General features: G+C 41.7%; 5 protein-coding genes across 5 annotated transcripts; 1 reads left to right on the top strand and 4 right to left on the bottom strand.

Annotated features, from left to right (window-relative positions):
- Positions 1 to 420: 420 nt before the first annotated feature.
- LOC142894966 (extracellular calcium-sensing receptor-like) lies at positions 421 to 4,309 on the bottom strand. The gene is made up of 8 exons (XM_076035693.1): positions 4,105 to 4,309; positions 3,610 to 3,904; positions 3,229 to 3,518; positions 2,710 to 3,005; positions 1,889 to 2,088; positions 1,599 to 1,820; positions 1,384 to 1,507; positions 421 to 1,319 (listed from the first exon to the last, which is right to left on the bottom strand). Exons 1-8 carry the CDS (start codon positions 4,131 to 4,133, stop codon positions 421 to 423), a joined length of 2,355 nt encoding a protein of 784 aa, XP_075891808.1. The 5' UTR covers positions 4,134 to 4,309.
- A 965-nt stretch (positions 4,310 to 5,274) lies between these two features.
- Positions 5,275 to 8,752, bottom strand: LOC142894965 (extracellular calcium-sensing receptor-like). Its single transcript, XM_076035692.1, has 8 exons — positions 8,709 to 8,752; positions 8,214 to 8,508; positions 7,832 to 8,121; positions 7,211 to 7,506; positions 6,754 to 6,953; positions 6,464 to 6,685; positions 6,249 to 6,372; positions 5,275 to 6,173 (listed from the first exon to the last, which is right to left on the bottom strand). Exons 1-8 carry the CDS (start codon positions 8,735 to 8,737, stop codon positions 5,275 to 5,277), a joined length of 2,355 nt encoding a protein of 784 aa, XP_075891807.1. The 5' UTR covers positions 8,738 to 8,752.
- Positions 8,753 to 9,560: 808 nt separating this feature from the next.
- LOC142894963 (extracellular calcium-sensing receptor-like) lies at positions 9,561 to 13,351 on the bottom strand. The gene is made up of 9 exons (XM_076035689.1): positions 13,137 to 13,351; positions 12,759 to 13,053; positions 12,362 to 12,448; positions 12,012 to 12,281; positions 11,479 to 11,691; positions 11,118 to 11,393; positions 10,787 to 11,014; positions 10,556 to 10,679; positions 9,561 to 10,474 (listed from the first exon to the last, which is right to left on the bottom strand). Exons 1-9 carry the CDS (start codon positions 13,349 to 13,351, stop codon positions 9,561 to 9,563), a joined length of 2,622 nt encoding a protein of 873 aa, XP_075891804.1.
- A 1,486-nt stretch (positions 13,352 to 14,837) lies between these two features.
- olfcu1 (olfactory receptor C family, u1) lies at positions 14,838 to 18,475 on the top strand. The gene is made up of 12 exons (XM_076035690.1): positions 14,838 to 14,973; positions 15,091 to 15,263; positions 15,374 to 15,526; positions 15,628 to 15,828; positions 16,012 to 16,213; positions 16,331 to 16,524; positions 16,611 to 16,741; positions 16,826 to 16,922; positions 17,030 to 17,153; positions 17,248 to 17,720; positions 17,843 to 17,923; positions 18,119 to 18,475. Exons 1-12 carry the CDS (start codon positions 14,838 to 14,840, stop codon positions 18,473 to 18,475), a joined length of 2,322 nt encoding a protein of 773 aa, XP_075891805.1.
- A 918-nt stretch (positions 18,476 to 19,393) lies between these two features.
- Positions 19,394 to 23,164, bottom strand: olfcv3 (olfactory receptor C family, v3). Its single transcript, XM_076035720.1, has 8 exons — positions 23,100 to 23,164; positions 22,492 to 22,780; positions 22,136 to 22,222; positions 21,728 to 21,919; positions 20,908 to 21,441; positions 20,608 to 20,832; positions 20,378 to 20,501; positions 19,394 to 20,289 (listed from the first exon to the last, which is right to left on the bottom strand). Exons 1-8 carry the CDS (start codon positions 23,147 to 23,149, stop codon positions 19,394 to 19,396), a joined length of 2,397 nt encoding a protein of 798 aa, XP_075891835.1. The 5' UTR covers positions 23,150 to 23,164.
- Between the last annotated feature and the right edge of the window lie 497 nt (positions 23,165 to 23,661).

Here is a 23,661-nt window from a genome sequence, read left to right as displayed (position 1 = left end):
GACTATGACAATATATGACACTTGGATTATATATTTATGGAAGTATGATAACACATATAAAAGAGTGTGATTATATATGTAAGAGACTGTAATAGCGTATGTACAGCGTTCTACTTTGGCTTTGTCCAAAATCATCCACTCATCCCGCTACTCTCTAATCTCCATACAAGGAGTTTTCTATAATGCACTATATATAATGTATAGTGTACTCATGGGTAAACTTATTTATTTATTCATTTATTTTTTTGGACACTTTAATTGTCCTATATTTCTCTTAGATTACTTCAGTTTTTCCTTTTACATTATGTGCCTCTAATGATCAAATCTAACTCTGTCCAAGGTTAAATTTAAGATAAAAGCCATAGTTCAACATTATATAGTAACCATATGCTTATTGTTTCTAAACTTTACACCATCTAACTAATTTTTGCCCATTAGAAATTTCCTAGTATTATTCTCTGGCTTAAACAGTATAATGAAGCACTTGGGAGCAAATATGCAGAGTATTAGCCCAAAACTGGAGGCCAAAATGGCAAAGATCTCCACAGCCACAGTAAACTTTCCAGGAGAGCTGACATATGCTGGGATAAATGTGATCCACACAGCACAGAATATCAGCATGCTGAAGGTGATGAACTTGGCTTCATTAAAATTATCTGGGAGTTTCCGAGCCAGGACTGCCAAGACCAAGCAAAACACAGCTAGTAGGCCAATGTAGCCCAGAACGGCCCAGAACCCAATAGCTGAGCCTAATGCACACTCCAGAATGATTCTCTTCTTATATATGGTCAGATTTTTCTTTGGAAAAGGGGGACTGAGAACCAACCAAAGTGTACAAATTAACACTTGTATAGATGTGAAGGACACAACTGTAATCCTTTGCTGTTGAGGACCAAACCACTTCATGACATTACTGCCAGGAAGTGTTGCTCTGAAGGCCATGAGCACAACTATTGTTTTTCCCAGAACACAAGAGATGCAGAGGACGAAGGTGATGCCGAACGCTGTGTGTCGCAGCATGCAGGACCACTGCGACGGAGCTCCAATGAAGGTCAGTGAACACAAGAAACACAAAGTGAGGGAGAAGAGAAGCAGGAAGCTCAGCTCAGAGTTGTTGGCTCTGACAATAGGAGAGTTTCTATGGTGGAAGAACACTGTTGCTGTTAGAATGGCCAGGCAGGCACCACCAACTGAGAATGCTGCAAAGATCATTCCCAAGACCTCGTGGAAGGAGAGATACTCAACAGGCTTTGGGAGACAAGTGTCTCTTTGTGCATTTGGCCAGAACTCCTCAGGACATGGAACACAGTCAGGGGAATCTGAAAAAGAAGAGAAAGTATTTAGTTAATATACATGTGATGAAGACGAAATAACAATAGGTACCTGTAATATTGCTAATTTCCCCTTCTGGACACTGTATACAGTCATAACAGCAGATTGGTTTTCCTCTCTGGAGCATTCTTCGAGTTCCTGGAGAACAGCTGTTGCTGCACACTGACACAGGAACCTGCCATATAGAATTAGAAAAGGAAACATTTGAGGAGCTCCGTGTCTTTCAAGTCTATTTGAAATGATGAAACTCAGTCTTTTCATCTGACCTGTGTGCTTCCTTCCAACCAGGTGATGTTCCTGTGGATATAGAACTCTGGGCCCTCTGGCAGTGAGGCATCATACAGTCCTACAGTCACCCTCTCAATGGTGCCACTCTCACCTCTTTGCCAGTTAACAAGCTCATATGTGGCCACAGGATCCCCATTTACATCAAATGACACGTCATAACCATTCTGGGTAAAATTGACTTTCTTCAGCTGAGTCAGAACCTGTAAGGATGAAGTTATATAACAAAATAAAAGAGGAAAAGTGTTTCAAATGATTGATTCATACTCACCTGTTTGGCCTCTGTTGTCATGGATTGGTCACACTTTGTTGTGGAATTTGTGTATGAACACAAAGTGTTATGAAGGGCATGTGCAATTGCATAAACAGCCTTGTACACCATGTTGGTTATTCGGAGCTGAGACGTGTCTGTGTACTGGCTCTGGAGAGTCCTTATGTCTTCTGATCCATCACACACACGCTTGTCTGTGGCTGCATTTTATGGAAGAATTACATTTTTTTTTTAAATAAAATGAAAGTAGATTTTAGTTGCATGCAATCAAGAAAACATTTCTTGAAGAAATGTTTGAGATTTTGTGCCAGTGAAAATATATTTTTGCACACAAAATTTTAGCTGCTCATAGAGATAGAATGTTTCATTTTTAAAAATGTTTATTTCAAATATATCACGTTTTAATTAGCTTTATTATTTTTTTTGCTTCTACTTCACAAACAGTTGTGTTTGCTGCTATTACTTTGGTTTCTCAGGAGTGAAAATGATAAATTAATAGATTATTTTGCTGCTTACTCTTTCATTTGAAATTAGTCTACCAAATTTTAAAAAAAATGTTTAAAATGATAAATCATACTTCATTTGCCTAAAACAAGTGAAATAAATGCACTCATGACATTTATAATGAAAATTCAGTTTAAAATTTTTATATTGATCAGATGAGCTAATGGGGGAGAATGTTTATTTAACCTTTAACGATAAGTCTTGACATTGATTCACAAGCAGCAACTCAACTAGAACTTCATATAATCACTGAAACACCACAACCGTAAGATCCCAAATTTAAATAATTTGTAAGTAAAGCCACATAATTTCCTCACATTCGCGCAGTTTGCAATTAAATAAATCCTCCCAGAGCTCAGTCAGCACAGGGGAGGCTGCCACATCAGAGGGAGAGAGATCCAGAAGGAATTCTCTCAGGCCAGGGATGAGAGATTGCTGAATGCCAAATCCTATGGTTCCAGCACATAAATTAAACTGCAGCATGTCCTGGTTGGTAATCCAGTCCTCACTGCCAATCCACTGGCGGGGTGGTGATGGTTTTTGAGACAGCTCCTCCAGAAGAAGTCTTAATTCTCCAGAGGCTGCGAAAGCAACAATAACTGTTGCTGTAGACCTGTTGACACATCAACAAGCATTTTAATGTCAGTTGTTAAATATATATATATTTATATATATACATTTTGCTGACTATTGGTTTCATTTCTATGTTCATATCAGTTTGACTTTTACTAAAATGAGAGATATATCTAGAAATGCCACAACGATAATGCCAGCAATTTAAATTAAGAGCTTTGAGCAGCTGGAGACAAAGACATAAACAGCTGGAATAAAGAAACCTGCGAATGATTTCTGCTACTTTCTGGATCCTGCTCCGTGGGTGAGCACGGTGGAAAGACTCAGTGTATTCCACACAGATCCCCTCCTTCTTGGCTGCCTTCAGGAAAGATGCCATGCCATTCTTGCCATAGTCGGTATCTGAATGGAATGCACCGATCCAAGTCCAGCCAAAGTGTTTGACCAGTTTGGCCAGAGCATCGGCCTGAAACTGGTCACTGGGGATGGTTCTGAAGAAGGTTGGATGCTGCTGCTTATCAGACAGGCAAGCACAAGTAGCAAAGTAACTCACCTGAAAAAAACAATGTGAATTTTATTCGTGTTCGTTCATGGATAAACAAATGTGAATTGTGTAATGCAGTCAGAATATGTTACGTATTTACGAGTGGAATGTTGAAGGACCCAATGATGCGCGACATACTGATAGATGGTGTGGACCCAGACTCTCCAATGATAGCCACCACTCCACCAGAATGTGAACAGTTTCCTTTGTTGTAGTGCGCTGGCTCCGGACCATTGAGAAGCTGAAATGCTACGTGAACGGCCACAGGCACTGACGTGCACGAGTCGTGGATCTGATAACCGAGTTTGATACCCGGAAGCAGCTTTGTGCTGTTGTTAATCTCCTCAATGGCAAAGATCATTGCGGAGGAAAAGCGCAGCTCACGGGAGTCGATCCTGTGGGCAGAGTGTTATTAAAGCAAGTAGATGGGAAGTAGTGCACATTAAAGGAAAATATCAGATTTTTTTTTTTTCAAGTATATACAGTTTATATCACGGTCGTAAAACAATTTCAACTTAATGCACAGGTAAATTAGTAAATAAAGGGATATCCAATAAAATACATTAAAATATGTTTTTGATAAATCTTTACTAACCTCCCTGCACACCTCTCTGGTTCAGGCATGGCAGCATAGTCATGTTGCACAGTTTGTTTGTAGAGGCGTATGGAGAAAATGCCCCCGATAACGTAGTCTCCGCCCGCTGAGAAAACAGGGAGACGAGCTGGACCCTGTACTGTACATTTCAGAGATGGTGCCGCAGCTCTGACTCCTGGGTCGTTCCTGCTCCCCCTTAAGTCAGTTTGCCTCCTCAGAAGGTTCCCACTGTAGTTTAAGGCAGGAGATGAGTTTACCTCTGACAGAATAGGAGACACCATGAGGCTGATAAAGAAAGCAAAGATCTCCATCCTCCTAATGTCTGTTGGCAAACTGCACAATGATTTATATAGATTACATTCCCCATTGTGTGCTCCAGGCCTCTTCTTCATGAAAAAATTAGTACCAGCCCCACTTTTTTGATTGGATGGTTTTCATTTTGTGGAATTGAGATTGTGTTTTGAAAACTGAATTTTTAAATTTGTACCCCTGACCCCTTTATATATTCATACACATACACACACACACACACAAACACACACATATGTATGTATACATGTACATATATATATATATATACATAAAGAGTCAACACCTTTTTTTTAATGCTTTTTTATTGATGTTAATATACGTATATGATGAGCTCTGACTTCTATGATTGGCCATAATTCATAATCACTCAGACATGCATCGTCAAAGTCTTTCACATGCAAAGGTAAAGTCTCACACATACATTCATTGTTAATTAAACAGACTATGATAATATATGAGAATTGGATTATATATGTAAGGAAGTATTTTAACACATATAAAAGAGTGTGAATATATATGTAAGAGACTGTGATAGTTTATATGTAGAGTTCTACTTTGGCTATCTCCCAAATCATCCACCCATGCCGCTACTCTCTACTCTCTATACAGGGAGTATTATATATAGTGCACTATATATACTTTATAGTGTACTCATGGGCAAAATGTTATTTATTTATTTATTTTTGGACATTTCAATTGTCCTATATTACTCTTAGATTACTTCAGTTCTTCTCTTACATGACATGCCTCTAACGATCTAAACCTAACTCTTTCCAAGGTTAAATTTAAGATAAAAACCTTAGTGCAACACTACATAGAAACCTTCTGCATATTGTTTCCAAACTTTACACCATCTAACTAATTTTTGCCCATTAGAAATTTCCTAGTATTATTCTCTGGCTTAAACAGTATAATGAAGCACTTTGGAGCAAATATGCAGAGTATTAGCCCAAAACTGGAGGCCAAAATGGCAAAGATCTCCACAGCCACAGTATATTTTCCAGGAGAGCTGACATACGCTGGGATAAATGTGATCCACACAGCACAGAATATCAGCATGCTGAAGGTGATGAACTTGGCTTCATTAAAATTATCTGGGAGTTTCCGAGCCAGGACTGCCAAGACCAAGCAAAACAGAGCTAGCAGGCCAATGTAGCCCAGAACGGCCCAGAACCCAATAGCTGAGCCTAATGCACACTCCAGAATGATTCTCTTCTTATATATAGTCAGATTTATCTTTGGAAAAGGTGGATTGAGAACCAACCAAAGTGTACAAATTAACACTTGTATAGATGTGAAGGACACAACTGTAATCCTCTGCTGTGGAGGACCAAACCATTTCATGACATTACTGCCAGGAAGTGTTGCTCTGAAGGCCATCAGCACAACTATTGTTTTTCCCAGAACACAAGAGATGCAGAGGACGAAGGTGATGCCGAACGCTGTGTGACGCAGCATGCAGGACCACTGGGACGGAGCTCCAATGAAGGTCAGTGAACACAAGAAACACAAAGTGAGGGAGAAGAGAAGCAGGAAGCTCAGCTCAGAGTTGTTGGCTCTGACAATAGGAGAGTTTCTATGGCGGAAGAACACTGCTGCTGTTCCAATGGCCAGGCAGGCACCACCAACTGAGAATGCTGCCAAGATGATTCCCAGGACCTCGTGGAAGGAGAGATACTCAACAGGCTTTGGGAGACAAGTGTCTCTTTGTGCATTTGGCCAGAACTCCTCAGGGCATGGAACACAGTCAGGGGAATCTGAAAAGGCAGACAAAGTATTTAGTTATTATGCATGTGACACAGTCGATATGAATAATTAATAAAAATAGGCACCTGTAACATTGCTAATCTCCCCTTCTGGACACTGTATACAGTCATAACAGCAGATTGGTTTTCCTTTCTGCAGTATTTTCCGAGTTCCTGGAGAACAGCTGTTGCTGCACACTGACACAGGAACCTGGCATATAGAATTAGAAAAGGAATCATTTGAGGTGCTCTGTGTCTTTCAAGTCTATTTGAAATAAGGCAACTCAGTCTCTTTATCTGACCTTTGTGCTTCCATCCATCCAGGTGATGTTCCTGTGGATATGGAACTCTTGGCCCTCTGGCAGTGAGGCATCATACAGTCCTACAGTCACCATCTCAATGGTGCCACTCTCACCTCTTTGCCAGTTAACAAGCTCATATGTGGCCACAGGATCCCCATTTACATCAAATGACACATCATAACCATTCTGGGTAAAATTGACTTTCTTCAGCTGAGTCAGAACCTGTAAGGATGAAGTTATATAACAAAATAAAAGAGGAAAAGATTTTTGAATGATTGATTCATACTCACCTGTTTGGCCTCTATTGTCGTGGATTGGTCACACTTTGTTGTGGAATTTGTGTATGAACACAAAGTGTTATGAAGGGCATGTGCAATTGCATAAACAGCCTTGTACACCATGTTGGTTATTCGGAGCTGAGACGTGTCTGTGTACTGGCTCTGGAGAGTCCTTATGTCTTCTGATCCATCACACACACGCTTGTCTGTGGCTGCATTTTATGGAAGAATTACATTTTTTTGTGAAAAGAATGGTTGCTTTTAGTTGCATGCAACAAAGAAAACAGGCCTTGAAGAAATGTTTGAGATTTTGTGCCAGCGAAAACATATTTTTTCACACACAATCTTAGCTGCACATAGAGATAAAATGTTTCATAAACTTGATTTGACATTTATTCACAAGCAGCAACTCAGCCCAACTCAGCCCAAATTTAAATAATTTTTAAGTAAAGCCACATAATTTCCTCACATTTTTGCAGTTTACAGTTAAATAAATCCTCCCAGAGCTCAGTGAGCACAGGGGAGGCTGCCACATCAGAGGGAGAGAGATCCAGGAGGAATTTTCTCAGAGCAGGGATGACAGATTGCTGAATGCCAAATCCTATGGCTCCAGCAGCTAAGTTAAACTGCAGTATGTCCTGGTTGGTAACCCAGGCCTCACTGCCGATCCACTGGCGGGGTGGAGATGGTTTTTGAGACAGCTCCTCCAGGAGAAGCCTTAATTCTGGCGAGTTTGTAAAAGCAACAATAACTGTTGCTGTAGACCTGTTGACACATTATCAAGCATTTTAAGGCCAGGTGTTAAATATTGCAAATACAAGAAAACAAAATGTTTAAATATGTATATATATATATATATATATATATATATATATATATATATATATATATATATATATATATATATATATATATATATATATATATGCTGTCTAATGGTTTCATTTCCACATTAACACAATTAAGACCAGTTTGACTTTTACTAAAATGACAGATATATCTAGAAATGCCACAACAATAATGCCAGCAATTTAAATTAAGAGCTTTGAGCAGCTGGAGACAAAGACATAAACAGCTGGAAAAAAGAAACCTGCGAATGACTTCTGCTACTTTCTGGATCCTGCTCCGTGGGTGAGCACGGTGGAAAGACTCAGTGTATTCCACACAGATCCCCTCCTTCTTGGCTGCCTTCAGGAAAGATGCCATGCCATTCTTGCCATAGTCGGTATCTGAATGGAATGCACCGATCCAAGTCCAGCCAAAGTGTTTGACCAGTTTGGCCAGAGCATCGGCCTGAAACTGGTCACTGGGGATGGTTCTGAAGAAGGTTGGATGCTGCTGCTTATCAGACAGGCAAGCACAAGTGGCAAAGTAACTCACCTGAAAAAAACAATGTGATATTTTATTAGAGTTAGATCATGAATAAACAAATGTGAATGTTGTAATGCAGTCTGAATATGTTACGTATTTACGAGTGGAATGTTGAAGGACCCAATGATGTGTGACATACTGATAGATGGCGTGGACTCAGACGCACCAATGATAGCCACCACTCCACCAGAATGTGAACAGTTTCCTTTGTTGTAGTGCGCTGGCTCCGGACCATTGAGAAGCTGAAATGCTACGTGAACGGCCACAGGCACTGACGTGCACGAGTCGTGGATCTGATAACCGAGTTTGATACCCGGAAGCAGCTTTGTGCTGTTGTTAATCTCCTCAATGGCAAAGATCATTGCGGAGGAAAAGCGCAGCTCACGGGAGTCGATCCTGTGGGCAGAGTGTTATTAAAGCAAGTAGATGGGAAGTAGTGCACATTAAAGGAAAATATCAGAATTTTTTTTTTTCAAGTATATACAGTTTATATCACGGTTGTAAAACAATTTCAACTTCATGCGCAGGTAAATTAGTAAATAAAGGGATAACCAATAAAATACATTAAAATATGTTTTTGATAAATCTTTACTAACCTCCCTGCACACCTCTCTGGTTCAGGCATGGCAGCATAGTCATGTTGCACAGTTTGTTTGTAGAGGCGTATGGCGAAAATGCCCCCGATAACGTAGTCTCCACCCGCTGAGAAAACAGGGAGACGAGCTGGACCCTGTACTGTACATTTCAGAGATGGTGCCGCAGCTCTGACTCCTGGGTCGTTCCTGCTCCCCCTTAAGTCAGTTTGCCTCCTCAGAAGGTTCCCACTGTAGTTTAAGGCAGGAGATGAGTTTACCTCTGACAGAATAGGAGACACCATGAGGCTGATAAAGAAAGCAAAGATCTCCATCCTCCTAATGTCTGTTGGCAAACTGCACAATGATTTATATAGATTCCATCCCCCATTGTGTGCTCCAGGCCTCATCGTCATCAAGAAAAAGTGGTACCAGCCCCGATTTTTTGATCGGATGGTTTCCATTTTGTGGAATTGTGAATGTGTTTGGAATCTGAATTTGTCACCCCACCCCCACTCCCCTTTATGTGTGTGTGTGTGTGTGTGTGTGTGTGTGTGTGTGTGTGTGTGTGTCTGTATCCAAAGAAGCACCACCTGTTTATTGATGCTAATATATATGATGAGCTCTTTCAATCTTGCTGTCATGCACACATCAACATGCACATATCTAAATATGGACTTAAGATTTAAATAACACAACATTTACAATGGAACCTTGTCTGGTGCCTTTATATTTAATCAAAAAATAATTGAAAATTAGACTCACAGCTATTTTACATATTCAACTTGCATCACATCTGAACGGATAATTATGTAGTCATGTGTCTTATATGTACTTTGGTGTTCTATTTTATCAAGCAAAATTATATATTATGTTTCATGACTTTGTGATACCTCGACCCATGATTGCTTTCTTTGTGTTCCTCTCTGGCTTCAGCAAAATAATGTAACATTTTGGCCCAAACAGTGCCACCAGGAGGCCAAAGCTAGAAGCTAAAATAGCAAATACCTCCACTGCATCTGCATATTTACCTGGGGAATTAACATAAGCAGGGACAAAGGCCACCCATACAGCACAGAATATCAGCATGCTGAATGTGATGAGCTTGGCTTCATTAAAGTTGTCAGGAAGATTCCTCGCCAGGAATGCTAACAGGAAGCTAATGACAGCCAGTAAGCCAACATAACCAATTAAAACCGCAAAACCCAGAGTCGACCCAACGACACACTCATAAACTATCTTGTCATTGTGGTATTGTGTGTTTTTATGTGGAACAGGTGAGGAAGACACAAGCCAAGCAGTGCAGATTGCTGCCTGGATGGAAGTAAGACCCAGAACTGTCCCTCTCTGCTGCATCACGCCAAACCACTTCAGACTGGCGCCCCCTCCTGGCTTGGAGGCCTTGAACACAGCCAGAACCACCATGGTTTTCACCAGGATGCATGAGACACAGAGGACAAAGCTGATGCCAAAGGCTGCATGTCTCAGCTGGCATGTCCACAGCCTGGGATGCCCAATGAAAAGTAGAGAACACAGGAAACAAAGCTTGAGTGACGCTAACAGCAGGAAACTGAGCTCTGAGTTGTTGGCTCGAACTATAGGAGTGCTATGGTGACAGATGAAGATGCCCAGAACAATGGCAGAGATGAATGTTCCCAGCAATGAAGCAGCTGTCAAACAGACCCCCAGAGGTTCTTGATAGGAGAGGAACTCTGTTTTCTTGGGGACACAGTGGTCACGCTGTGGGCTGGACCAGAAGTCCTCTGGACAGCTGCTGCACTCCATGGAGTCTAAGAAGAAGGATAGTTTTAACACAGGTCTTTCTTTCCTATTACACCCGTAACTTTTAACATTTAAAACTAAAATCCAACCAGTGTTATTGCTGAATTTTCCCTCAGAACAAGGGACACAGTCAAAGCAGCACACAGGTTGTCCTTTCTTTCTGGCCATCCTGGTACCAGGAGGACAACTGTCACTGCACACTGACCGAGGGGCCTTTGGAAGAGAAAAAGCAAAAGCTTCTTTATTTACAGTTCACCCTGGTTTTATTTGTAATCCCTGGTAGATGAAACAAGTGTCATATTAATTCCATAGTTACTAACTTTTTTTGTTTCAAAGTTCCAGAAGATCTTGTCTTCCTCAATTGTTAGCTCATTGCCTTTCAGTGTTGACCTTTTGACCTCACCCACATTCTTAACTTCAGTTCCTCCTGTGGGGAGCCACGCCCAGTTCATGATATCATATATTGGCAAGGGATCGCCATTCTTATCAAAGGAGACCTCATCACCAAAGGGTGTGGTGAAGTTGACTTTTTGCAAATAATGCACAAGCTACAAGTAATTAAACCAAAAATTTTGACAAAAAAGTAAGAACTTCAGTGTGGTGTTAGGTTCCTGCAAATTGCATGATTTCATTTTGGAACAGACATCTCACCTGCCATGGCTCCAGTTGTTGCAAACTGGCACAGCTGTGCCCGCTGAAAGGTCCACTTCCCGGCACACAGTGAAGCATATTATCAAGGGCATATGCCAGAGCATAAACAGCCTTATAGACATTATATTCTGGCCGGAGATTTGAGAAGTCCAAAAGTTCAGTCTTCTCAAATTCTACCGTTTCCTCTCCAGTGCACAGTGTTCCTCCTGCTTCAGCCCAGTCCACTGAGGGCGGTGTAAATCGACATTTAAATGTGTCTTCCCAAAACTGGTTCACCTGAGGAAGAGAAAAAAAGGCAAAAAGTAAGTTTAGTTCAATTTGATGTTTACATTATGAAGAAGAAGTGAAGGTGTAATAAGACCATTACAAGGCTGTTTCCATGGGTACTGTTCTGCTGTTGGTCAGGACGTATTTGAAGGAGAAATTCCCTCAGTCCTGGTATTTCCCCTCGACGGATGGCGATGCCTAGTGTTCCAGCCAGGTATGGCATTAGCTGAGGGGTCTGGAGCACAGCAACAGCTGTCCAAGCTTCACTAGCCATCCACTGCAGGCCTGTCACATTCTGCCTCACCACCTGTGTACAGTAGCAAATACATTATATTTCAAAAATGTAACAAGGGAGAATCTATGTAGAATCCATTCTCACCATTTTTATCAATTTAGAAAATGTGTATTTTACACACACAAACTGCGATACTGTCCACAACGGTTAACCAGTTATTCCAGCAGTTATTCTAATTTATTCTAGTTTGTTGCATCTAATGAATAACTATACAAATGACAATAAAACTCCATTATATTTTACAATAGAATACAATTTAATGCAGGAAATGATACATAACACAATCCAATTATCCCTTTAAACTCCTATGTTAACTATTTCATTATTTTTACCTCATCCATCAGGTGAATCATGTGAGTCTCATGTGCAAACACAATGACCACACGAGCTGTGGACATTTTCATCAAAGTCACTATCCGTCTAAGCTCTGTGGGGTCGTTACGCCAGGGCAAAACCTGCACATAGGCCAAACAACCACCACTGGTCTGAGGCAGGTCAGTTTGGAAGGTCCTGGCGGCATGCAGACCATAGTCATCATCACTGACCAGCAGTCCTACCCAAGTCCAACCGAAATGTTTCATAATTTGAATCATTGCTTGAACCTAGTTGAATACAGAAATTGACATCAGTCACATTTTTAAAACGTGAATATGTGAATATTCAGGATGGGCTATTAGTTTACCTGGAAAGTATCACTTGGGATTGTTCTGAAGAAGGAGGGAAAGCGCTCCACATCACTCAGACAGGGACACGTGGCAAAGTAGCTCACCTGTTAAAGACAGTTGCAAAGGAAAGCTAGGTAACATCTGCAAAATGTATAAATTTACAACGTTGCCCATCAAGTTAAAGCCCATTTCTTTCACAATCTTATGTTCATTCCTATTCAGATGAACCTATTTGAATATGAATGTAACTATTTGACCAGGTTTAACTATGTTTTCCCAGTCACCTTGCTATAATGCATTTGTAATTGCTGTACAGAATATATATATTTTTTATTCCTTCTTACTCTCTTACTTACACTTACTTTCATTTCAGTTGAATGAAGTATTAAAGTAATAAAAGTATAAAACACTTACAATGGGCATTTTGTACAGGCCCATCACACTTGACATGGCAATAGTGAATGTTGAGTATGAATCACCCACAATCCCCAAGACTGGAGGGTTCCCTGTGCAGGTTTCATCTAAAGGAAACTGCTCCTCTTGACCACTAGCCATTGACAGTGAGGCACGAAAAGAAATTCCAAGCGTAGCACAGTTGTCATAAAGGCTGTATCCCAGAGTCACATTTGGCAGCAGATTGGGGTTTCTGTTGATGTCATCAATAGCAAAGGCCATGGTCTGGGCATGTCGAAACCCCAGCATATCAAAGCTGAAAATACAGAAAATGTCATTTTGAACATCAAACAATCTGCAAAGACAGAGCACCTCAGCATGCATGTGTGCCAAACTCACCCTTGGCATACTGGCTGTTCTGGTTCGGAGGAGAAGGTCAGTTCAGGGTAGATAGATGAAAAGTGAACCTCAAACAGCCCACCTATCACAATGTCGCCAGCCTTGTGCATCCCATTGAGCTGGAACCTCTTTTGCAGTTTGCAAGATAGAGAAGAAGACAAAGGCAAAGAGAGCAAGATCAGGACAGACACATGAGCGCCGACTGAAGCCACCATAACTGCCATGACCTCATCTGTCACCTTGCTTCATTTTATATTTTATGTGTGAGATTATGTCACTCGCCACAGCTATTTACATAATTGTTGTTGAAACACGTGATGTAGAGGCTGGACCAATGACACTGTGGACAATGGAACATAATTGTATGGCTCATTACAATTACACTTTGCTTTGACTTGAGATTATCTGTCTGACTAAATAAGGAATGAAGTTCAGTTGTCAAATGCTTCAAAGCATTCTTTGCATTTGTATTTAGATGTACAAAATGACATGGGTGTTGTAGGACTATAAAGCCATTTAGAGAGGTTTCAGAAGGTGAAAGAAAACAGCAAAGCCTGGCCTATTAGGATCTTGGTCTGTCTGACCTGCACAGTGGCTATATCTATGATGTCCAATAGGTGGCGACAGTAGACCTAATGGCAACATACAAAAGCTTTTGCAAAGAACCTTGACAGCCAAATAGGAAATGTGAATATTAAATAAACATTTCAATAAACTGTTTGCAAACTGACATCACTCCAATGACACAAAATAACATATAACAGTTCTATATTGTTTCTAACAGTTTTATAACTGTTTTATAAAATCACCTGTTTTGCCTTCTTACATATAAGTAACATTCATGGTTATATGCACAAAATGTACTCACATTTAAACCTACAATTCCGCTAATATCAAACAGGTATAGGAAGAGTGAAAAACTAAATTACAAAAAAGACTAAAAAAAAAAGCCTGTGTGAGCCACGCCTTTCTTCTCTCGTGTGACACTGTGTTTTCTTTCTGATTGGCTGATCAGAAATGACTCAAGTCACATGTGTTTATGTTATGTTACCAGTCCTTAACTGTAGAGCCTCTACTGGACATCGAGTGTCTCCAGCACATGAGGCCCGTTATGAAGTCACGACTGATGCCACCATCCTCACTTGTTGGGGTTTTGCTCTGGCTGCTTCTTTTGCTGCGTTTTAGCTCGCTATTTCCTGTTGTCTCCAAAGTTCTCGGGAATTCAAAGGAAAGAGGAAAGCTTGGGTCGCAAATGTGTCAAGGTGTCGCAGATGCAAACGAGTGTGTAAATGAAGAACTGAGGGATGCCAGAGTGAGTGGCGCTGTCTCCGTATCACCTCACTGTGAGAAACTGGCAGGAGCTGAGCCTCTTGCCCTGCGTTCAGGAGGTGACGTTGTGATCGGGGGTCTTTTCCCTCTGCATTATGTTGCTTCTCAGCCGATGCACAGCTACCAAAACAAACCCCAGCTTGCACCATGCAGCGGGTGAGAATTTGATTGTGTTCACGCTTAAATGTCTAAAAAAAAAAATATCCTAAATCTTTACAAAAACCAGGAAATGCAAGTCATTTATTTCACTCTGTATTACATACTATGTATTGCTTTTGCAGTGCTTGTAAGCTGTGATTCACATTGTGCTTCAACCCGATGCCAAACTAAGCGAAATGCTCCCACAGCTTCGACCACCGCGCCTTCCGCTGGATGATGACTATGGTGTTTGCAGTGGAGGAAATTAACCGGAATTCAAGCCTGTTACCAGGTGTCACGCTAGGCTATCGGATCCTGGACAGCTGTGACAATGTTCACACAAGTCTGCGAGCACTTTTGTCTTTGCTCAGTCACTCCAAATCTTTAATGAAAGAGACGCAAACACAAAGACAGGGGATGGATAAAGGTTTGGACAATTTAACGGGTGCCGGGTTGAAGAGAGAAAGGAAAGATAAAGGAAAAGAAGCTCCTGTGTGTATTAAAGGGAATATTACCGAGGAAACAAGGCATTTGAAACCACAAACTGAGAGAGTGGCCTCATGTATCGCTGATTCTCCTGTCCCGGCCGTCATTGGCCTGGCTTCCTCTTCCCCAACAAGAGCTGTAGCTCACACTCTTGGCCCTTTCAGCATCCCACTGGTAAGACATGAGCCAGAAGGGTACATATACTTTTGTTTTTGTCTCTCTTGTCTTAAAAAGCATTCAAACAAGGTTATATTTCTGCTGTCTATTTTTTCTCTGCCCAACAGGTGAGTTATTTTGCCACTTGCACTTGTCTCTCTGACAAGAGTGTGTATCCGTCGTTTTTGCGAACTGTACCCAGTGATCTCTTTCAAGTCCGAGGTCTAGTTCAGCTGGTCACTTTCTTTGGCTGGTTCTGGGTGGGCACGGTAGGGACGACGGTGAGCCATGGGCTTTTTTTTTTTTATTATTATTTTGGTTTGTTTATTTCCAACCGTAGATGAAAACATTGCAGTGTTTTATGAAGCATTGTGCTTTTCAGGATGACTACAGTCGCTACGGCATCCAAGGTTTCTCCAAACAGATAAGACTGAAAGGTGGGTGTTTGGCATTTCAGCTGACGGTCCCCAAATCACCTACAACAGCTGAAATACGAGAGATGGCGGATGAGCTGCAGCATTCAAGTGCAAGGGTGGTTGTGGTGTTTGCCACAGAAGGCCAACTGCTGGAACTATTCTTGGAGGTAGGAACTTGAAATGTTAAGAAGTGTTAGAGTCGTCTAACCTTATTCCTAAAACTAAAAATGTCATCTGTTTTTGTTCCACAGCTTGCTAATAGAAATGTGACAGGGATCCAGTGGGTCGCCAGTGAAGCATGGGTGACCGCCAGCCTCCTGACCTCACCCAGCTTCCAGCCTCTCCTTGAGGGAACTCTGGGCTTCTCCTTCCCAGGAGTTCATATTCCTGGTTTGGCTGAGTTCCTCCTGAACATTCGCCCCGATGGCAAACCTGGAATGGAACTCATTAACATGTTTTGGGAAGAACAGTTTGGCTGCAGGCTAAATTTGAGAGAAGTCACATCCAAGGAAAATACAACAGATGCCGGGGAAAGAGTTCCAGGATTAGGTGATTTTGGTTCCAAGTCAGATTCCGTGGATGAAAATAACTCCTGGTCCTCGTCCAGACTTAATGAGTCAAAAAAAAGCACACTTGGGCAACCATCTGATAATCAAACGAATGAAAAACCCTTTTGCACCGGTTCAGAAGATCTGAGAGACACTGACAGAAGTTACACTGATATGTCTCAGTTCAGGATATCGTATAATGTTTATAAAGCCGTATACACCATTGCCCACGCTCTGCACACTTTATTGAACTGTGACTCGACAAATAACAGCAGTGGGACGTGTGTGAAACATCAATCAGTTACTTCAAAACAGGTAAATTAAAGTAGGCCTTTTTTTTACAAGTGGGCTTTTTTGGGTTGTCTTGAAATTTGACCTCCATCTTCTCCTTTGTTGTCCAGCTGCTGCATCACATAAGGACGGTGAATTTTACAAATCAGTTTGATGAGAAGGTTTACTTTGATTCCAGTGGAGAACCAGTCCCTCTCTATGACATCATTAACTGGCAGAGGGACCGGGAGAATGTCATGAGGTGCGCCTCTTCTCTGCAACCAGTCTGGAAAAGTTTAGCTTTGTTTCTCTTTTCTTTATTTCAAAAGGTGTATTTTGTGTTTAGGTTTGTCAAGGTGGGAAGCTATGACGGCTCGGGCCCTTTTGGTCAACACTTGCTGATTGATTATAACAATATTGTGTGGGCAGAGGGACAGTCTGAGGTAAATGTATGCCCAAATGTAGGTGCTGTGTGTTAAGTTGTTGAAGTATTTGAAAAGGTATTTTAAATCAACATACATTAAAAACTAAATAACCTGTTCATCTTCAGGTGCCTGTGTCTCGGTGCAGTGCTCCGTGTGCCCCTGGCAGCAGGCAGGCCAGGCGTCCTGGAGAGCCCCGCTGTTGCTTTGACTGTTTGCCTTGTGCGGACGGAGAGATCAGCAACCACACCGGTGCCTGACATGTTGCGTTTATTGCGATAGTCAGGTCGTCAACGAAACACGCACAATCTAACGGCCGGTGTTCTTCTCTTTGTGCTTTTACAAGATTCTACAGAGTGCCACAAATGCCCCGAGTACTACTGGTCTGATGCAGACAAGGTGAAATGCTCGGCCGCGGTTGAGGAATTCCTGTCTGTTGATGACACCATAGGCATCGTCCTGGTGACCCTGACGCTGCTCGGCGTCCTCTTGACAGTTGCCATCACTCTCGTCTTTCACCGTTACCGCTCAACGCCGATCGTCAAGGCCAACAACTCTGAGATGAGTTTCTTGCTCCTGCTGTCGCTCAAGCTGTGCTTCCTGTGCTCCCTGGTGTTCATCGGCCGGCCAGCCACCTGGACGTGCAGGCTTCGGCAGGCCGCGTTTGGAATCAGCTTTGTCCTCTGTCTGTCCTGCCTCCTCGTCAAGACCATTGTGGTTCTCTTGGCGTTCCGCACCAGCGCACCCAGTCAAAGGGGGTTCAAGCTGTTTGGTCCTTCTCAGCAGCGGACTCTGATCCTTTGCACCACAGCTCCCCAGGTGAAAGGGCTTGAGAACAACACTTTCATTTCCTCCTAACTCAAAATTTTCTTTGTTTAACTTGATGATTTTTTTTTTTTTATTGTTTTAAGTCTTTCTCTATTCTCCTATCCTGCTGCCAGGTTTGTCTTTGTGCTGGTTGGCTGCTTGGTGCTCCACCCTTCCCAGCCAGGAACCCAACTTACCAGGCATCAACAGGAAAAGTATGGATAGCAATGTTTACAGTCATTCAGCCCAAATATAATTCTTTAAAGTAAAGACCAAAAATGTTTCAGATTGATATTTATATATTATAATGTATACATATATATATATGTATATATATATATATATACATTTGTATTAATTATTTGTTTGTTCATAACAGATTTTTATTTTATGTGTTGTTGAATAATTAGATTGTTGTGGAGTGCAAGGAGCCATGGCCCTATGGATTCTACTTGGTCCTGGGCTACATTGGCCTTCTGGCCTTTCTCTGCCTCTTCCTGGCCTTCCTTGGACGCAAGCTTCCCGACACGTTTAATGAGGCGAAGCTCATCACCTTCAGCATGCTGATCTTCTGGGCCGTCTGGATCTCTTTTATTCCAGCTTACGTCAGCTCCCCTGGGAAATTTGCAGTGGCTGTGGAAGTATTTGCAATATTAGCCTCCAGTTTTGGACTCCTATTTTGTATTTTTGGTCCAAAATGTCATATTCTTTTACTGCGGCCTGAGAAAAATACTAAGAGAAGCATCACTGGAAAATATCGCAGATGACATAACGATTGTCATTACTATTAGACGTAAAAAAAAATCAAACTATAAGCCTTTTCTGTATCATTTAATATGTTGAGATGAAAACTGGACCTGAATAATAATTAAAAAAAAATGCACCACTGTTTATTAATAATTTACTTGATTTGCAGTCCTTTACTCTCTTTTTCATCTACCCTTTTGAGTGTTTTTGTTTTACACAGTTGTGACATCTGTGTGAAGGTCTTATGTAACACAATACCTTTTCTGCAATTAGGTGAGATCCTGCATGGAATTAAATAAAAAAAACAGCAGAATTTGTTGAATAAAAGACAGACCAAATGGTTGTTTACAAGGAGACTGATCGCTCTCGGAAAAAACGAGTTTGGAGAAACCCGTCTACATGTAAACGTGCACCAAGTATAATACCAATATTTATGAACCTGTATCTGTGACCCATAGTAATAATTAATGCCTGGAAAACAATGCAGGATATCAATGTGAGGAGACAACTTTCTACTGCTTGAGTTGAGTTGACAGAAGTTTCGATATTTAACACAGCCACCAACCAACCGCGCTTGTGATTGACCCTTAGTTTGTCACACACATAAATGGAATCAAGGAGCACTTATATTAAAAAGGAAAAAAAAACACACACACACAAATTTCAAAATTAGCTCACTTTATTTTCAATAAAAATGGCTTGATAACATTTTGTGTTCCTAAGTTGTTTTTTCATTATGCAATTTGAGCTTGAATCTGCTACTTTGGTATTGCCAGATATCTGCTTCAACAGCAACTCACTCGAGTACTGACACACATTTGGTTCCAATATGGAAAAATAAAAGCACAAAAGCACATATCAGCTTGTAACTGTAGTTCCCACATTATTTCCCTACACAATAAGTGTCTCTAATCTCCAGAATGCTTCAGAGTCAATTGTTATACTTTTCCCATCAGGTGCTGCCTTGTGTTCTGTTCTGGCTTCAGCAAAATAATGTAGCATTTTGGTGCAAACAGACAGAACAACAGGCCAAAGCTGGAAGCCAAAATGGCAAATGACTCCACTGCGTCCGAATAATTTCCAGGTGAGCTGATATAGGCAGGGATGAATGCCAGCCACACAGCACAGAAGATCAGCATGCTGAAAGTGATGAACTTGGCCTCGTTGAAGTTCCCCGGCAGTTTACGGGCCAGAAAAGCCAGAACAAAGGAGAGACAGGCCTGGAGACCAATGTATCCCAGAACACACCAGAATGCAAAGCTGGATCCAACATTACACTCTAGTATGATCTTTGAGTGTTCATACTGAGTATTTCTAAAAGGAATCGGTGGTGCATCGACAAGCCAGGCCGTACAGATTATAACCTGAACAAGAGTGCAACCAAGGATGATTCCTCTCTGCTGCTTGCGACCCAACCACTTCATGACGTTGTCGCCAGGTTTGGTGGCAGTAAAAGCAGCCAGAACTACCAGAGTTTTACCCAGAATACACGAAAAGCAAAGTGAAAATGTAATGCTGAAGGCAGTGTGACGCAGCATGCAGGACCAGGAGGTTGGTTCTCCAATGAACACCAGAGAACAGAGGAAACACAGAGTGAGTGAGAACAGGATGAAGAAGCTGAGTTCAGAATTGTTCACGCGGACGATGGCTGTGTTTCTGTGATAGAAAAAGACTCCAAAGACAAGTATAGTGAAGCAGGCACCCACTGCAGAGGTCACTGTCAGGGCTATGCCCAAGGAGTCATAGGCCAAGAACTCCACCTTTTTAGGTATGCAGGCTGTTCTGTTTAGGTTTGACCAGAAATCCTCTCGACAAAGTGTGCACTCTATTGAATCTGAAGGATAAAGAGCATAATGACAGTACCAGAGCATTTTCAGTATCCAATGTTGCAATGTTTTATTTGAATTTGTTGATTAACTCACCTGCACCATTGCTGATTTTGCCGCTCTCACATGGTACACAGTCAAAGCAGCAGACAGGCTGGCCGTGACGGACAGCCTTTCTGAAACCAGGAAGACAGCTGGCACTGCAGACAGACACTGGCACCTAGGATGGAGATAAAAGGCTTAGCACCAATTTTATTTAAATCTTAAACATCATCATCATAAGCATCATCACTTAAATTAAATGGTACTGTATATGGGCAGCTTGCCTCACTGCGATGTCCTGCCCATATCATTTCATCCTCTTTGATATCCAGCTCCTCTCCTGCTGGCTTGGTTCCATCAAACAATCCAACATGGACAAACTCAATATTCCCACTTGTGCCTCTTTGCCAGTTGATGACATCATAATATGGGATGGAGTCACCAGTCAAGTCAAAGTTCACCTCTTCGCCAGCAATATTAAACGTTACCTCCTGCAGGTAATGTTGGAGCTGAAAACCACCAGTTCAAACGTTTAATATATTTCCACTTTTTACAGTGGGTGTATGACAGCAAAGCTGATCTACCTGCCAAGGTTGTATGTTGTTGTTTTGAGCGCATGAATTGTTGTGGAAAGGCCCACTGCCTGGTTGACAGAGCAGGAGGTTGTGGAGCGAATAGGCAATGGCATAAACAGCCTTGTATACATTATAGGCCACTCTTGGGCTGGATGTGTTCATGTAGGCTGCATGCTGCTCCAACAGGGACTCCTGTCCTGTGCAGGGCGGAAAGTGAGAGCCGGAGGAATGAGAAGCGCTGCAGCCATACAGAGCCTCCCACAGCTCAGTAACTAAGAGATTATTGGGGTACAGCTTTGGGTTTACTCCCTGAAGGTAGTCACTGAGTCCGGGTATGTGGCCTTTGCTGATGCCAAAGCCAACGGTGCCTCCCAGGTATGGGTAGTACTCGCTGCCTGTGAAGACAGATGCAGTGACCCAGGCCTCACTGGCCACCCACTGGATTCCAGTGATGTTTTGAGCCATGTAATCTTTCAGGAAAGGTGTCATCTCTCCCTCAGCAGAAAATACCACCACCACTTTGGCTGACGAGCTACGCATCACCTTCAAAAACAAAGAGAAAAACCATGATTTACACTATTGCTTACATCTGTGGACAGTTTAGAGTCATGGACAGTTTAGAGTCATGGACAGTTTAGAGTGCATTCTTTGACACTGCAGGGTCAAATAACACGCTAGCAAAATCATAATAAAATGAGACGGGTAGAAGTTAATGATTAAAAATGGACCAGACTAAACTGAAAATGAAGTAGAATCAATATTGACAATGATCAACTTCTACTTAACCAAAAAACAACTCTGAAGAAATTGCTCAAGCCCTTATTTTCACCTCAATAATCTCTAGTGCCCTCTGGTGGTCGTAGAGCAGAGGAATAACTTCCTGGTACGCCACGCACACTTTGCTCCACTGTAGTTCTCTCAACAAGCCATCCATAGCAAAACGCCCATATTCACGGTCTCCTCGCACCAGACCCACCCAAGTCCAGTTGAAGTGTATCAGCAGCTGAGCGATGGCCTTCACCTGGGTTGGACACAGGGTCCTTTTATTCGGTGTTACGTCACAGGCGTAGTTGATCAAAGAATGTTGGAAAGTCCTGATATAAAATAATTTTACTGCAATTTGTTTGTATATCTTTCTAACAAAGAAATGTTTCATATTTACTAAGGAAGTCAAATTGAGCTTTTGCGCACAAAAGCTTTCCAAGCATTACAATCACCTGAAACTACCGTCATTTACCTGATAGTCGTCATTTGGAATCACTCTGAAAAAGTTGGGATACTTCCTTCTGTCAGAAAGACATGCACATGAAGAAAAGTAGCTGATCTGTGTTAAAAGAAAACACATGAATACATGAAACGTGGAGGTCCTTTCTATGTCCATTCAACAGGCTCAAATGTATTTAAAGTCCTGATGTGTATCCAGAAAATTTAAGCATCTTCATCTTGTGGGGAAAAAATAATTAACACTTATTAAAAGTGTTTGAAATGTATCAAAGTCTGTTGGTTCTATAGATAAATCAATTATCAACAGGACTGCTTTAAATCATCAAATTAAATTTTGTTTTCATCACAAAGGAACATTTTTGTCTTTACCATGGGTATCTTGAATAGCTGCAGTATTCTTGACAGCACAATGGACAGAGCAGAACCAGACTCGCCGATGACAGCGAGGAGCGAAGAGCCACCACTGCACACAGAGCTGTCTTCTTGGCCCAGGCCATTCAGCAGAGCCAGAGCGGCTCTCTGGCCGGTCAGTGGATATCCACAGGAATCAAAGATTGTGTACCCCAGCGTGTGATTAGGCAGCAGCTCGGCACTCAGGTTGATCTCCTCGACCGCAAGCCTCATCGTCTGCACCCAGCGGAAGGCTCTGGGATCAAAGCTGCAGTGTCGCATGTATGACACACAGCCAACGCACCAACACCAACATTCAATGAAATGCAAAGAATAAGAATCACACCTTTTTTACTCATCTAAATTGCACATTGTGAAACCCACATGGGTGGCTCCAGTCACAGATTAACATTGTAATTTCACTGTAATCACAACTGTGATTTCTTGACCTTAAACTCTAAGGGTTTGAGAATTTGAGAAAGATATCATTGTATTATTGATTTATTTTGCAGAGAATAGTAAAAGCATAAAATATATTTGAGTTTCTTCAAGCAATGATATTCCAAATCACATTAAATGAAACTCACCCACTGCATTTCACTGGTGGTGGCCTGTAGGTGCTGTTAAGATCTGGCATTTCTTGGTTATAGTGAAGGGGAAATATTCCTCCAATAGTGAAATCACCTTTGGACACAAAACCGGACTGAAAGCTGTTTTGAATCGTGCACACTTCAGCTTCTGTCTTGGGTGGAGAGGTGAAGCTCGACACTGAGTTGTGAAAAGCGTGAAGCAAATGAAAAACAACGAGTGGATTCATGTTTTTCAACAGGCCCCCCAGAAAACCCGGAGAGCAGCAAATACAGGCAATTTATATGCAGAAGCTGACCCTCTTGGGTTGTGCATCACCAAGTTTTAATGGCCCCGCCTTTGTCAAAGCAGTTTTAATTATGGTTTAATCAAAGTATATTTGTTCCTGAAAATGAGTGCAGGTGTACAGTGAGCATAGTCATAGTCAATAGTGTGTTTCAATTGAGAACTGCTATAGGTTGCATATTGTAATAAGTAATAAGTCGTAATAATAACAATAAAACAGGATACTTCAAATACTCACGCTACCTGAAAATTGTTTGCTTTTTTTATTCCTTTGCG

Source organism: Nelusetta ayraudi, unplaced genomic scaffold (assembly GCF_046127955.1).
Source record: "Nelusetta ayraudi isolate G7.1 ecotype Tasmania unplaced genomic scaffold, CSIRO-AGI_Nayr_v1 ptg000048l, whole genome shotgun sequence".
NCBI classification, from domain to species: Eukaryota; Metazoa; Chordata; class Actinopteri; order Tetraodontiformes; family Monacanthidae; genus Nelusetta; species Nelusetta ayraudi.
This window is presented reverse-complemented; position numbering and strand designations above follow the sequence as displayed.

Excerpts from the sequence above, each read along its gene's own strand:
- LOC142894966 (XM_076035693.1), bottom strand. The coding sequence starts at position 4,133 with ATGCCTGAACCAGAGAGGTGTGCAGGGAG. Across the intron at positions 3,905-4,104 it reads CCAGAGAGGTGTGCAGGGAG|GATCGACTCCCGTGAGCTGC; the intron begins GTTAGTAAAGAT and ends CTCTGCCCACAG. Across the intron at positions 1,508-1,598 it reads GGTTGGAAGGAAGCACACAG|GTTCCTGTGTCAGTGTGCAG; the intron begins GTCAGATGAAAA and ends TCTATATGGCAG.
- LOC142894963 (XM_076035689.1), bottom strand. The coding sequence starts at position 13,351 with ATGGTGGCTTCAGTCGGCGCTCATGTGTCTGTCCTGATCTTGCTCTCT. Across the intron at positions 11,015-11,117 it reads AACAACTGGAGCCATGGCAG|CTTGTGCATTATTTGCAAAA; the intron begins GTGAGATGTCTG and ends AATTACTTGTAG. Across the intron at positions 10,475-10,555 it reads AAAATTCAGCAATAACACTG|ACTCCATGGAGTGCAGCAGC; the intron begins GTTGGATTTTAG and ends CCTTCTTCTTAG.
- LOC142894965 (XM_076035692.1), bottom strand. The coding sequence starts at position 8,737 with ATGCCTGAACCAGAGAGGTGTGCAGGGAG. Across the intron at positions 6,954-7,210 it reads TAACTGTAAACTGCAAAAAT|CCACAGACAAGCGTGTGTGT; the intron begins GTGAGGAAATTA and ends CATAAAATGCAG. Across the intron at positions 6,373-6,463 it reads GGATGGATGGAAGCACAAAG|GTTCCTGTGTCAGTGTGCAG; the intron begins GTCAGATAAAGA and ends TCTATATGCCAG.
- olfcv3 (XM_076035720.1), bottom strand. The coding sequence starts at position 23,149 with ATGCCAGATCTTAACAGCACCTACAGGCCACCACCAGTGAAATGCAGT. Across the intron at positions 22,223-22,491 it reads AGCTATTCAAGATACCCATG|ATCAGCTACTTTTCTTCATG; the intron begins GTAAAGACAAAA and ends CTTTTAACACAG. Across the intron at positions 21,442-21,727 it reads GGGCACTAGAGATTATTGAG|GTGATGCGTAGCTCGTCAGC; the intron begins GTGAAAATAAGG and ends TTGTTTTTGAAG.
- olfcu1 (XM_076035690.1), top strand. The coding sequence starts at position 14,838 with ATGATGACTATGGTGTTTGCAGTGGAGGAAATTAACCGGAATTCAAGC. Across the intron at positions 15,264-15,373 it reads GCCCTTTCAGCATCCCACTG|GTGAGTTATTTTGCCACTTG; the intron begins GTAAGACATGAG and ends TCTGCCCAACAG. Across the intron at positions 16,525-16,610 it reads AATCAGTTACTTCAAAACAG|CTGCTGCATCACATAAGGAC; the intron begins GTAAATTAAAGT and ends TTTGTTGTCCAG.